This window comes from Cordyceps javanica, chromosome 2, assembly GCF_051103115.1.
Source record: "Cordyceps javanica chromosome 2, complete sequence".
In the NCBI taxonomy this organism is placed as follows: domain Eukaryota; kingdom Fungi; phylum Ascomycota; class Sordariomycetes; order Hypocreales; family Cordycipitaceae; genus Cordyceps; species Cordyceps javanica.
In genome coordinates, this window is record NC_139296.1 from 4,021,056 (window position 1) to 4,034,961 (window position 13,906).

Below are 13,906 nucleotides of genomic sequence, written 5' to 3' on the forward strand. Positions count from 1 at the left end.
TAGCCACTTTTTTTTATCCCCTCGCCTTTTTTGCTGTCTTTTTTTCACGGATTCCGCGTCCCCCGCCGAAACGCCGGGCGGTCCTGTTGGAGAACCACCGAGGAGAAGAGGAGGGGGGGGGGGGGGGCCTCACATCCTACTCGGTCAAGTTGTTACTTCCTGACCGCGCCCACTTCTGTGCCCTCAAATAAAAAGCTTGCTCTGTCCGCGCCCCCTCCTCCGACCAACCCAATCTTGTGTTCCGCCTTTTGGAGAAAGAGACTGTCAATCTTGCTTCTCTCATCCTCTTCTTTCTCTTGCTCTTCTCCCTTGTTGCTCAAGTGTTGTAGCTGCTCGCCCAACAGAACAAGACTCCCGCGTTCTCTTTACCACCCTCTTCGCCGCGGCTAAAACTCCCCACCACCAACAACACCACAGTCATGAACGTTCCCAGCAAGTTCCTCAGCAACCCCCAGGACCTCGGCGTCGTCGCCGTCGGTTTCTCCGGTGGTCAGGTATGCGTCTCCTCTGCTCTGCTCACCCGCGATCGGAAATGCGCCGTGAGAACCGGGACAGCAAACAGCCCCCACTACTAACACACTTTGCGCCGAAAATACAGCCCAAGGCCGGTGTGGACAACGGGCCCTCGGCCCTCATCGAGTCCGGCCTCCTCACCCAGATCAAGGAGGAGCTCGAGTACAACCTCCACGGCGACTCCGAGGTGCAGTTCTACAAGGACCTGGCCCCGGCCGCCGATCCCGACTACCGCGGCATGAAGAACCCGCTGCTCGTCTCCGCCGTCAACCGCAAGATCGCCGAGGCCACCTACAACCACTCGTCGCAGGGCCGTCTGACCCTCACCCTCGGCGGTGACCACTCGGTCGCCATCGGCACCATTGCCGGCACCGCCAAGGCCACCCGCGAGCGCCTCGGCCGCGAGATCGCCGTCATCTGGGTCGACGCCCACTCCGACATCAACACCCCCGAGGGCTCCGACTCGGGCAACATCCACGGCATGCCCCTCGCCTTCCTTACCGGCCTCGCCAAGGACGACAAGGACGAGTACTTTGGCTGGCTCAAGGAGGATATGCGCCTCAACATTGCCAAGCTCGTTTACATTGGCCTCCGTGATGTTGACAAGGACGAGAAGAAGATTCTTCGCGAAAACAATGTCAAGGCCTTTTCCATGTTTGACGTGGACCGGTACGCTTTTGCTTTTTCTCCCCCTCTCTTCTTCTGACGCACAATTGAGGAGACGTTTGTTCCCGCTAACATATTTTCAACAGCTATGGAATTGGCCGGGTCGTGGAGATGGCCCTTGCCCACATCGGCAACGATACGCCCATCCACCTGTCCTTTGATGTCGACGCACTCGACCCCATGTGGGCGCCTAGTACCGGCACCCCGGTCCGCGGCGGCCTGACTCTGCGTGAGGGCGACTACATTTGCGAGTCCGTCCACCAGACCGGCAGCCTCGTCGCCATCGACCTCGTCGAGGTCAACCCCGAGCTCGCCGCCACTGAGGAGGGTGCCAAGGCCACCATTGGGGCCGGATGCTCCCTCGTCCGCTGTGCGCTCGGCGAGACTCTGCTGTAAACATGTACACCAAAAAAAATCACAACATATAAGAGCGCAAGCGATGCTGCTACGCCCGGTTTTCTTTCTTTCTTTTGTCAAAGAGGGCATTGACGGTTTTCAACTTGGTCTGGCGTTCTAGGTGGCATATGAAAAGAATGCATTTAATGAGATGGAAACTCCCTAGTAACGAAAAATAGGTAGAAAGCCAACGTCTGTCACGATATTTATTTACATATTCAATTGAATATTCTTATTTTTCTCGTTTGTTTGTTTGTTTTTAAAAATCACTTGTACTTTTTGTCATTTCTCTCTTAGTCGCGTCGTGATGGTCAAATTAGAGAAATCGCACATGACGTACATATGCATGTTTGAGATGCAAAACGCCGACAGGGCGCCGCCGCCGCGTGTGGCTGGGGAGGGGGGCTTGTTGCCCGCACCCACCACCATCCAACAAAGCCCAGCCACCCCTGCAACCTGAGTTACCTACCTTAGCTTGTACACCGTTTGCCGTCATGCAGATTGTGCCACCCATGTTTACCTTTTGTCTTTTTTTTTTCCTTTCTACATTTCAACTTGATCGACATGCGACTTCGCTGCGATTCTGACGCACGTCATTGCGAGTCTATCCGTCTCGACCTTGAACCGCTGAGAGAGTGAAACACTACTGCTTGCCGGCCCGCCCAGATCACATTGAACAAAGTACCGACCCCACGCCCTCCCCCGCCAACCGAGTCGCAACAAACAACTACAAGACCGCTGCCGCGCGCTGCGAAGAGAGAGGCACAACCAACTCAGAAGGACGTGGCGGGACTTGACACACGTGAACCGATTTCGAATTGGCAGAAGACTCGTTTCAGTGAGGAGCGAGAAAAAAAAAAACCCCCTCCACCACTGTTTTTGCTATAAAAAGTCTCGCATCGCATCGCGCCGCCCATCTTCGCCGCCGCCGCCGCCGCCGCCATGGTCCTCTCCTCGACGCTCACGCCCAGCTCCGTCGGGCACGAGCACCACCGGCGCATCGTGCACGTCCGGACGTACGACTGGCCGCCCTACCAGATCAACATCTGGCTCTTCGTCATGCTCCTCGCCTCGTCGTCCATCCTCGGCGTCTTCGGCTCCTTGCTGCAGACGCAGACGCAGATGGGCCTCCCCGTGCCGTGGTACCTGCCCTACTACGTCACCGTCGCCGCCGTCGCCGTCGCCTTCCTGCTCGCCGTCATGTGGCTGATCTGGTACCGCCGCCTGCTGCCGGCCATTGTCATGATTGGCGCGTTTGCGCTGCTGGTGCTGTGGATGGTCGGCCTCGTCGCCAGCGCCAACGCGCTCTGGGGCGCGGGCGGCGTGCAGAGCGTCTGCAGCTTGCAGGTGTGGAACCAGAGCCCGCACGCGCCCGACATGGAGACGCTGGCGTGGATGCAACAACGGAACATATGTAAGTTTTTTCTTCTTCTTCTTCTTTTCGTTCCTTTTCTTCATGGCGAGGAGTAAAAAGGGGGGTTTGAATGGAAATGCTAACCCGCTGGCAGGTCAAACGTGGTACCTCGTCTTTGCAATGAGTTTAACCGGTGCCATTTTTCTGATATGGGTCATGATTATAGCGTATCAGGTGTTTAAGCGTTCATGAAATCCGACGGAGTCTTCTCGTAATATGTTGTACTAAGCTAGACTATATAATTGCACATTATTTTTCCCATCTCTACAGAGCGTCTCTTGTTGAAAGACTCCTTTCGCCCGTCTCTGACCGACTGTCTCGCAGCTGTTAGTGGCATGTTTCTTAGTCGAGGGTAATACGTACAGATGCCAAAGATCAAAGTTCAACAGCAATAAGCTCAGGCACGTTGTCAATCTCCTCGACAGCGGTGCTTCCGATTTCCCTGTTCTTTGGCCCGCTGCCAGGACACTGGTGCACGCCACCAGCGGTAGTGTTCATCCAACCACCACAAACAGAGCAACGAGTAGCCATGGTATCGGTTGATTTCAAGTGTAGATGATTTTTGGGGTCTTATGTGTAAATTGTTACTTGCAGTATCAAGACAAAGCAGCAGTATAGAGTGTAATGATGAGAAACAAAAGAGAAAGCAGCCCTGGGCTCAACTTATAGAATATTTTGCAATCACATTCACTTGTCTTCCTACCCAGCCATTGTTTTGACGAGGACGGCACCTTATCCCAAAGGATAAAAAGGCAGTGGAATTTCTGCCTAGAACAGGGAAGCGCCTGATCAATATTTCGGAACTGCTGATGTGCTTTGCCCGGCCGACATCTCGACCTTTTTAGCCGGTCGCATAATCGGTCGCATCAATAGCACTGTATTCAAGGACGAGGCTCAGCTACAAAGTCCGCTTCACTCTCCCGGAATGACACTGATCGTCAATGAGGTGGCCCAGAGGCTCGCTACGAATATACTGTCTTTGGCTGCGCGCAGTCATGATGGTACAGTTGCTTCAAGGTCGATTATTTGTCACCAGTGAATAGTAATATCCGGAGCTTGGTTCTGATATAGCTGCTCGAGGAAGAGGTCGACGGAAGATAGGTAGTGGCGAGGCTTAGCCAAGCACCCGCCTCTGTGTAAGCGCTGGGGCTGTGACAAGGTCATGGGGCTGGTGGGCAGTGGGGGAGGTCTCTGCATTTCATAGACCTTGACTTGTTTCGAAGCCAATGCTAATTATAAGAAGGGGGCTAGGCTGTTGACTGGCGGTTGAGAAGGAAAAAGGTCGTCATGGCTTAGTTTACTGACTGCCTTTGAATGCCCCTTGTTCTGGTGCGCGGACCGTTGACTGCTGTTGACAACCAACCCCACCACTACCAGGCAACAGCGACCGAATGTTGTCTTCTTCCAAGACTGGACCTGTTGTTTTCAAGTCAGCTCAGCTTTCGATTCCGTCTTGACTACAACTCGGCCGTTGCAAACATGTCACAGCCAAACCCGTACGAAGCCGATCCTCAAAAAATCCCCCCGACGGACCCGTACCGTGACGAGCCTTTGTACGGTCGTTACCAGCCACAACCCACGGACTTCACACCGGACTCGCAGCATGTCAACTCAACCACCCCGGCATCGATCGCATACTGGGCCTCTGTTTTGACCAGATGCACGCCGGAGAATCTCATTTACGAGAATGAGACGGGTGGTCGCGACGTCTTTGCGCTGGGGACCGTCATCATCAAATCTACGCATCTGAAAGAGGAAGCGGGGAGAGATTATACGCTGGCAGACAAAAATGAAGTCGCAGCAACCAAACTGGCCAAGCCGATTCTGAATCAATTGGGAATCATGGTCCCCGAAATCTACTTTGCCGGCGAGGTGGGCTCGCCTCCGGACCCCCTGAAAATGCTTTTGAACTGACGTTTCCAATCTCGTGATAGATTCAGGGTAGGAGCGTGCTGGTGCAGCAGAGAATCCCGGGCGTCGGATTGAACGTCGCGTGGAGGTATCTGCCGGGATCGGAGAAACGCTCATTCAAAGAACAGGCTCGCGGCGTCTTGGCGGCGCTCGAAGCCGTCAAGGCATCCGACCATTCGCAGCAGCCCGACGGCTGTCCCAGTTACATCGTGGCCGACCCGGACCCGGTGGCCAACCGCGGCATCCGGGAGCTCGAACGGGAGATTCTGTTGGGGAACGGCGCGCGATTACCGCAGTTCCCGTGCACGCTGACGCACAACGACTTGTCGCAGTCGAACCTGATTGTCGACCAGGGCAAGATTGTGGCCGTGGTGGACTGGGAGATGGCGGGCTGGTTCGGCCGGGACGCTGCCGAGGCGGTGCACCTGCGCATCCGGAGCCCCTCGAAAGAGACGTATGCCCATCTCAACCTGCCGCAGGACGTGCTGGATGACATTTACTTCTGGAACGACTTGTACGGATAAAGAGTCTCGGCTTACTTGTCTTTGACATGCTCTGAGTATCGGGGCAGCTCAGTTGAGATGGGCTCAATCGCTGCGAGATTGATTTCCTGGAACCAAAAAAAAAGAGGGGGCCAGAAAGCCCAAAAGGGCCCTTTTGTGAATATCAATGATGTAATATGTACCTGAAAGATAGAAAGGCCATTCGTGCACCCTGTATCGGGCAAGCCGCCTTTTCGATTACAAGGTCACCACGGTAGTCCTCGAAACGGACAAAGCTCGCGCGGGCCCCGCCATCTCAGCTGGACTGGCATCTTCTCTTCGCCTCCCAGAAACCCATTCAGGCAGTGCGAGGCTAGCTTTCTTCACGTCAACCCCTCTCCTCCCCTGCTCAGCTGCGTTTGGGGAGGGGGGGAGCAGCCACAAGGCTGGCGCTGGCCTAGAACCAGCTGTCGACGATGTCCAACGCGCCCCCCCGCCGCCGCCGGCGCCCCTCCAGCGGAAATCGACCCCTCATCACAGTGTCCCCCCTTCTCCAATGAATTGTTTTATGAGTCTACAAATCGCATGAATAACATGGTACAATGAAGCGATGCTGATAGTATGCGGCGGGAAGAGGCCAAACTACATGATAGGACAGTCGCACCGGCGACGCGCATTGGTGCCCATCGCCGTGCTTGACGTGGTTTCCCACATTTATGAAGTCATGGAGGGGTGGTTGGTTGGTCGAGTTCTATGTTCTTTTCGGAACTTGGCGAGCTCGTAAGCTCACTTTGCTTTTTTTGTGTGTGTGCGTCTTTGATCCTCGCGAATCAGTGAGCAGCACTACTTACTGGGCTTCGCTGCCCACATGCGATAGAGGGGCATCGCATTGGATGGAGCAAAGGGTCGGGCATTGCGGCATACTGGCAGAGGGAGAGGTTCTTCGTCACCTGCATTCAAGTCGCTACTGCGTCACAGATCACGGAGTGCTGCAGCGAACAGCAAGTGTTGGCCTTGTCGCTTCGGTAACGTGTCCCTGCTTGCAGGCCACCGTAAAACCAGGTGCCTGTATGAACCACGAACGTAAAAAAGTCGCTGCCGTCCTTGCCGTACAAGCTGGTTTTAGTTCCACGTCTAGCGTCACTTTGGGCACCACCCCGAAGCATTTGTCCTTGCGCCGGCCGCGCTACTTGGACCAGAGAGTCCTGGCAAAGCTGGGATTTTTTGGAGAGCTTCCAGCTGTGGACCCCTTGCTTGTGATAAAATCTGGCAGAGGGTGGAGGGTAATAAAGCTTGTCTGCATGACGTATCGCGCGCACCTGCAGGCGAGGAAGTGGGTGTTCGCATCTGCTGGAATGGTTGGTTGGGTGGCCTCCAAGCTAGCTCCCCCCCCCCTCCCTCTCCTTCACAGTGTTGGTGAGCTCTCTCTTGGGTTCGGATCTTCCGTAGGCTTGGCTGTAGAGGGAAACGCCTGATGGATAGCATTTGCGTTCCCGTCCAGATCGAAGAGGGGAAGTTGGAAGCTGCTGGGTTCGGGTGCGGGCAGTTGGAAAAGGTATAAGATGGACGGACCCTGCATCCTTATCCCGCGTGTATCCTTTCCATTTCCCTTTTGCTACATTATAATACGCTTTTTTACACATCTCCTACTACTACTACTACTATTACTTGTCCTTCCATCTTCACCACTTTGACAATCCTCTCTCCACCCACCTCTACATCACAATGGATTTCATCAAGAAGGCCGCCGGTGACGCTCTCAACAAGGGCAACTCGGGCAGCAACAACCAGCAGAACCAGGGCGGCGACAGCAACCAGCAGCAGAACCAGAACCAGGGCGGCGACAACCAGCAGCAGCAGGGCGGCAGCAGCACCGACCCCGGCAAGGAGGACTACCTTGACAAGGGTAAGTAAGCTAATAAGCGCTGCTCGACGCGGTGCACTCCAACCAGACTTTGTCAAGAAGTTCGGGGAGGGGGTTTCCTTTTCGTTTCGCTGACGTGCCTTGTTCCTTTGCAATTAAACAGGTATCGGATTCGCCTCCAAGAAGGCCGGTTACAACATTGACCGCAACACCGAGGAGAAGATTGGCGACGGCATGCGCAACGCCTATGAAAAGTACTCTGGGTAAGTCTTCGGCCGGCGCCTCCGTTAAAAACTAAATAACCCTGTGAAGATATTGCAACTGACAAGGGGGATACGTCCGGATTTACAGAAACAAGGTTCCCGAAAAGTTCTCCAACTAAAGACAAAAAATCCATGCCGCCCCATTGATTGATAAAGGAGAAGGAAACCCGGATGGGCTGCCGCCTCAGGGCGCTGGCGACCACTCGTGGCGGCAATAGAATAGTCGCAACTTTGCGACCGTGAATATACCACTTAATGTTCCCACAGAAATAAGTTCCTTCGTGACAGAATCACTTTGTGACTGATAACATGGACCTTTACCATGACGAGGGGCTGCCGATGCTGTCTCTGCAGCTTGTTTGTTGCAGCGAGCAGAGAGCGGTTTGTTAGTGCCGTTACTGATAGCTGTTGAGCTGGTGAGACGAAAACGCTTGCGTCACTGTGGGGAGCACCAAAGCTTAAAAGCAACAACGATGGGGGAGAAAGAATGAAAGCTTTGCCCAAGTACTCCGTACTGACGGGATGGTTGGGGTGCGGCCTTTCTTTTGTGGTCCTGATGCCCTGACGAGTAGAGTTGTCTGTGCTGCTGGCGAGTCGTACCGAGCCGCGACCTGCTGCTAATTCTTGCAGGGCCAATTTACGATTCTGTTGCTATGATGTAGGGTAGGTAGCTAGTGCTCGACGCATTGTGCTTTCAAGCGTATGCAGCTAGAGTAATAAACATCCTCCATCTGCCACGAAGACAGTCTTATGTACTCCGTACGGAGTACAGATCATCAGGATAGCTCCTAGGCTGAGGAGCTAGCGGTGGAGATGGGATGTGGCGGTGCAAGTTGCAACTAACAGATAACAGATAACAGACGATGGAAGCGTATGAGGGAAAACAACGTACACTGCTGTTACTAATACGTTGTTAACCAGCTTTTGCCTGTATACGTATTTTTTTTAAAAAGTGATCCTGAATTCTTCAGACTTTTCCGTGAGCCAACTAACATGTACACGGTACTACAGTTAGACGGTTCGGCTTGTGGCGTAAGCTTTGGCTGGAGGACTTGGACGTGCGCTGGCAGGGCAACCGGCGATCAGCAGCCCCCTGGCGGCGGAAATACAGCACGTTACAGGCGTTTGCTACAGTGGCTGCAGGAGGGCCTTGCTGAGGTCGCATCACAGGCCTCTGTTACAGGGGAGGTAGGGGGAGTTGCAGCGCCCGCCCAGGGGCAGCGGCCTACTAAGGTGCCTGGGGAAACGCCAACCGTACCTTGTTACTCAGTATCCATACCATATATTTTCCATCAGTCATGAAAAACTTGGGCCTTTTCCAGGCAATTCTTGAATCGCAAAATAAAAATAAGAAAAAAAAATAATGACTAGAATAACAAGAAAGTTTAAAGAATTACAATACTGGTAAGACAAGAATTACCCATGCTACATGCAGGGGAGCCTCAACGGGCCACGGGCCTCAGTTCCCCCAGGAATCCACCATGATGCTTGTCTCTGCCCCCTCCACATCAGTTACGCTAAGCGTCTCGCTTCGTCGCGTCCTCGTCCCAGGCCCAAGGAAAAAAAGGCATCTGCCACGTCCTTGGGCTCCCATGCCATCTCAAGCACCACGAGGCTTCTATCGGCTTGCGTCCTCACATGTACTCTTCTCTTTTAGCCCATCATAGAGCTTTCATTCTTTCTTTTTTTTTAAGTCACAGGTTCCGATATATGATTGCACGTCCTCTCACTTGACCTCTCCAAACAAGTACCGACACGCGCCTTGACGCCCGAGTAACTCACACAGCTGCCATCGCCGCAAAAAAAAAAAAAAAAAACGATCACGCCCCTTTGTCAACCCTCTCTTTGCAAAACACCCTTTTTCTTCTTCTCGCGCTCCTGAACTTCGTCGCCGGCTTCCAAGATGCAGCATGGCTGACTCGACTGACACTCCTGGCGGCCCAATGTCCCGCCCCTCGACTGCCACGCGCGACGACGTCTCGGGCAACGCGGGCCGCCTCAACGACGCAAACCCGTCGCCGTCCACCGTCGCCGCGCTGGCTGTGAATACACCCACACGCGCGTCGCACCAATCGCGGCGCACCGCGGTTCCGGAAAGCAGCTTCCTCGACGCCGCGCCTATGGACAACACCGTCGCCCCCGACGACAACGTCTCCGAAGCCGCCGTGAGGCAGCACCTGAAAGATGTCGAGTCGAGCTTCCTCCCGGTCCTGTCTCCTATCCCGACAGCTCCCGCCAACGGCGAGCCGGCAACTGACGACACCTTCCTCTTCGACTCGCCTCAAAAGGTCGACAGACCAACCACGCAGCCTGCCCACCACGCCGAGGAGCCCGATACCACCGCCGTCAGCAACACGACCTCCAACCTCGAAGCCTTTGACTCGTCCCCTACCGCCGCGGCTGCAGCCCGGACCGTGTCGCGCGCTGTGAGCATGGCCAGCAACGCCACGCGACAAGGCCTGGACGTGGAGGACGACAATGGCGCAGTCGGCGACGAGTCGTTTGCCTCCAGCCTCGACCCCAATGACGGCCGCTGGTCCCAGTCGCAACGTTCCGATCGTATCGATGCCGGTAGCACGCCAGGTTTCGCGCTGCGCAAACAACGCCCCAAATACTTGCGTAGCCGCTTTGGCAGTCAGCGATCCTCTACCTCGTCCTTTCTCACAAATGCAGACTCCCTGGACGAAGGCGATCTCACCTCCAATCACGACATTGACTTGGCGTTACAGTCTGGCGGTGTCATGCCCGCCATGGGCATGCCGCGGTTCTCGGGCGGCCTGATGTCACGAACGGTCAGCATTGGCAGCATGGCCTCTGGCGTGGGCATGGATGACTTTGGCGACACCTCTCAGCAGCTAGAGTCTCTGCCCGAGGTCGATAGTCCAGCCCGGCCAGTCAACTCTCGATTTGATCCGCTAAAGACACCCAAAGCCTCGAGAGAGAACCTCAATGCCACACCCACAGACACCGTCATTGCCCAGCATGTAAAAAATGTCCACGTCCCCGAATCGTTGGCCAAGGAGTACAAGTTCCGATCTGGCTTGGAAACCCCGTTTAAGCCGGCAAATAGTAGTTCAGGCGCTGGTACCGTGTCGCGCACCGGGAAAAGCCTTACACTGAAGGAGCAGAGCAGCACAATCGAGAAGCTCTCCAAAGAGAATTTCGACCTGAAACTCAAAGTCATGTTCCTCAGCGAGCGCCTGGACAAACTTTCAGAAGAAGGTATCAAAGAAATGATCTCAGAAAATGTCGAACTCAAAACCTCACTGGCCGTCCTCCAGCGTGACAACAAGGTTCTACGGAAACGCGTCAAGGAGCTTGAGAAGCGCGTCAAGGAAGACGAAGAGCGACCCAGTACTGGCGGATCCAGCACCGACCAAGCAAGCCGCCTCAACGACCAAGAAGCCTGGGAGCGCGAGCAGGAGCTGATTTTCCTTCGCGAGCGCGTGGAAGAATACGCCGTCGAAATCGAGAAGCTTCGCACCGAGCGCATGAGCAAAGAGTCTGAGAAGAAGAAGCTCGCAGACATCGTTAAAAGCCTTGGCGAGCGCACTGGCGAGAAGATCGATCGTCAGGAAGAAGCCGACGTCTGGAGGGATCTGCTGGAGCAGGAAACTGCGCATCGCGAACAGACAGAGGACGACAATGTGAGACTGCGTGACGAAGTGTTCAAATTAAAAAAGGAAATGGCCGCTATGCAAAGTGGTCACACTACCAACATCTACAACATTGCCAAACGCCAGCGAGACCGACCCTTTTCGCCAAGCAAGCCGGCAGACTTGGAGAGCTCCAACGCCGGATTCAGCGCCGCTAGCACGCTGGTCGACGAGCTTCGGCGTGAGAGCGAGAAGCTGCGCCACGAGAATGCTGAGCTGCGACGCGAAGTTGGCGCGCAGACTTCTATGCTTACGTCGCGCAACCGAGAAAAGGATCGTCTCCAGCAGGAAATCGAGGATCTCAAAATCTCGCAAGGTCGCAGCGGTGCGGCCTCAACAGCAGACAGCATCCTCGAGCGTTCTGCATCTAGGGCCGGTGCCCGTTATGACTCACCTTCCCGTGTGAGTGCCCGTACGCTGCCCACTGCTGTGGAAGATGCAGAACGCGAGGACCTGGAAAACAGATTGGCCGAGGCCAGGGATCGCATGAATGAAGTCAAGATGCACAACCAAGAACTGCAGCGCGAGCTGGATGCGTGCATGAACGATTTCGAGATGGTGGTGACTGGAAAGCGCGAGGCCGAAAATGCCGTCGTTTCTCTTCAAGAGGAACTTGACGTTGCCATGAATGACCTGGTGGCGCTGCAGGCTGAGCGCGACACTGCCCTTCATGATCACAGCCGAATCGAGGAGGAGTTTGAGTCGCTACGCCTAGAGGCACAATCAGAAATCGACGGGTTAGAGGGAGAGGTTGAGCAAAGAGTGAGAGATATCGAAGTACTACAGGCTGATCTCGCCGACCGCGTCGAAAATTTCGACGCCCTACAAAACGCTATGCGTGACATGAGCCAGTCGCTCGTCGGCTTGGAGGACGAGCAAAACAAAAAGCTTCGCCGAATCCAGCAGCTCGAGGCGGAGATTGAATCCTCCAACCGCGAACTCGAGGCATTTGAGCAGAAACTTAGCGAAGAATCGGAAAAGAATCGCCGCTTGTCGGTGCAACAAGAATCCTCCCAGAGCGAGATTGCCTTCCTGCGCGAAGAGCAGGAAGCCGACAAGATTCGCATCGGCGATCTCGAGGCGGCCATCGCCAACGCCGAGCAAAGCTTGCGAGATGAAAGGGACAGAGCCAAGGAGCTTGACGAGCGGTTGCAGCAGGAGCGCGCGCAGCGCGAAATGGTGGCGAACCAGGAGAAGGAGGAGGTACAGCAGTTTGTCAATGAGCTCAACCGCGAGGCATCTGCTGCCAAAGACGAAGCGCGAAAACTGCGCAAGAGCCTGTCTTCGCGCGAGGTTGAGGCCACTGCCTGGAAGGAGCGCCTCCAGGAGCTGGAAAACAACCTGCGAGTCACGCTGGGAGATCTCAACGGCACAAGATCGTCTCTTCTGGGATCCATTGCTAGAATTCAACGGGACCTGGAGAATACTGTTCGGGAACTCGACGTTGCCAAGGCGTCTGTGGTCGAAAAGGACCGCCTCATCAAGCAGCGTGATGCCTTGCTTGAGTCTCTTGGCCTAGAGAGCCAAAAAGCTAGCGAGATGCTGGAGAAGGAGAGGCTCGCGCACCGACACACAAAGGCCGACTATGAGACATTCCAAAGGACACACCAACATCTGTCCCGCACTGCCAGCACGCAAGATGTCCGCATCGCCGAGCTAGAGAACACGCGCGGCCAGGAAAGACGCAAACTGGCCATGCTCGAGCAGAGCGCGCGAGAGCAGCTGATGGAGCGCAACGAGCTCTTGCTGCAGCTCTGGAAGCGACTCAGCGTGCTGTGTGGCAGGGAGTGGGCGCACAGCCACACGCTGGTCGATAAGCAAGCAGTGCCGAGCGTTGAGGTCGTCTCGAGTCGCCTGCCTGGATTTACGAAGAACCTCATGGCCGCCATCAAGATGATTGAGAACATGCTCAAGTCGTTCGAATCCAAGATCAACTCGGTCGAACGCGACCTCACGCGCGAATACCAAGCGCTGGAGAACAACCTCGAACTGCGCGCCAAGCGGCTCGACCGCGTCGAGACGCTCGTGCGCAACCAGATCGCAGCCGGTGCCATGGGCTCCATGACGTCGCAGGAGCTAAGGGGCCGCCTGACGCGCGTCGAGCACTCGTACCAGAAGCTCAAGGTCGAGTACGAGACGCTCAAGACAGCCACCAACGTCCGCGCGCGGGCGGCCGCACAGCACGGCAGCGACTCGCCGCGATCGGGCAGTGCCGGAGGGTCCCCCTCACCAGCGGTTCACCGCGGCCCCGGCGAGCGCGACAAGGAGCGGGCCGGATCGCGCTCCTCTAAGGAAAGCCGAATCCCGTCGATTCACCACCGCGGCAGCCAGGCAGCAACCGGGTCGGATTCGGCCAGCCTTGGTCTCGTCGAGGTCCCCAAGGGTGGCGACGCAGCGGCAGCGGCAGCGGCAGCAACAGCCTCTGGCAGCTACAAGGACACGCCCCTGATGCTGCGCCTCAAGAACCTCGAGGCTAAGCTCCGCACGGAGCGCGAAAGGAGAGACCAGGAGCGAGACGCGGCGCGCCAGCGCTTGGGCGACCTGGAAGAGGAGAACAAGGGCCTTCGCAGCAAGATCCAACGGAGGCAGATGGCGGAGTAGGGCGGCTTCCCACTTGCCGGCACGACAAGGCAATAGGCCGAGAGCATTTTGCGGCGTTTCTTTAGGAGGAAGCGGACGGGCTCATGCGTGCGTATCTCTTTGCTCATTGCGTCTTTTACTAGGAAAATACTCTTCTTCTC

The 13,906-nt window shown here is 55.6% G+C and overlaps 5 protein-coding genes across 5 annotated transcripts; all 5 read left to right on the top strand.

Moving 5' to 3' along the window:
* Nucleotides 1-419: 419 nt before the first annotated feature.
* V2A60_003720 (uncharacterized protein) lies at nucleotides 420-1,575 on the top strand (the record flags this gene model as incomplete). The annotated part of the gene is made up of 3 exons (XM_083255047.1): nucleotides 420-494; nucleotides 599-1,182; nucleotides 1,266-1,575. The coding sequence occupies 3 exons, from the start codon at nucleotides 420-422 to the stop codon at nucleotides 1,573-1,575; spliced, it is 969 nt and encodes a 322-aa protein (XP_083111173.1).
* A 942-nt stretch (nucleotides 1,576-2,517) lies between these two features.
* V2A60_003721 (uncharacterized protein) lies at nucleotides 2,518-3,181 on the top strand (the record flags this gene model as incomplete). Its single annotated transcript, XM_083255048.1, has 2 exons — nucleotides 2,518-2,989; nucleotides 3,084-3,181. 2 exons carry the CDS (start codon nucleotides 2,518-2,520, stop codon nucleotides 3,179-3,181), a joined length of 570 nt encoding a protein of 189 aa, XP_083111174.1.
* A 1,287-nt stretch (nucleotides 3,182-4,468) lies between these two features.
* V2A60_003722 (uncharacterized protein) lies at nucleotides 4,469-5,424 on the top strand (the record flags this gene model as incomplete). The annotated part of the gene is made up of 2 exons (XM_083255049.1): nucleotides 4,469-4,861; nucleotides 4,924-5,424. 2 exons carry the CDS (start codon nucleotides 4,469-4,471, stop codon nucleotides 5,422-5,424), a joined length of 894 nt encoding a protein of 297 aa, XP_083111175.1.
* A 1,683-nt stretch (nucleotides 5,425-7,107) lies between these two features.
* Nucleotides 7,108-7,628, top strand: V2A60_003723 (uncharacterized protein; the record flags this gene model as incomplete). The annotated part of the gene is made up of 3 exons (XM_083255050.1): nucleotides 7,108-7,288; nucleotides 7,410-7,509; nucleotides 7,598-7,628. 3 exons carry the CDS (start codon nucleotides 7,108-7,110, stop codon nucleotides 7,626-7,628), a joined length of 312 nt encoding a protein of 103 aa, XP_083111176.1.
* Nucleotides 7,629-9,419: 1,791 nt separating this feature from the next.
* On the top strand, nucleotides 9,420-13,766 carry V2A60_003724 (uncharacterized protein; the record flags this gene model as incomplete). The annotated part of the gene is made up of 1 exon (XM_083255051.1): nucleotides 9,420-13,766. One exon carries the CDS (start codon nucleotides 9,420-9,422, stop codon nucleotides 13,764-13,766), a length of 4,347 nt encoding a protein of 1,448 aa, XP_083111177.1.
* Nucleotides 13,767-13,906: the final 140 nt, after the last annotated feature.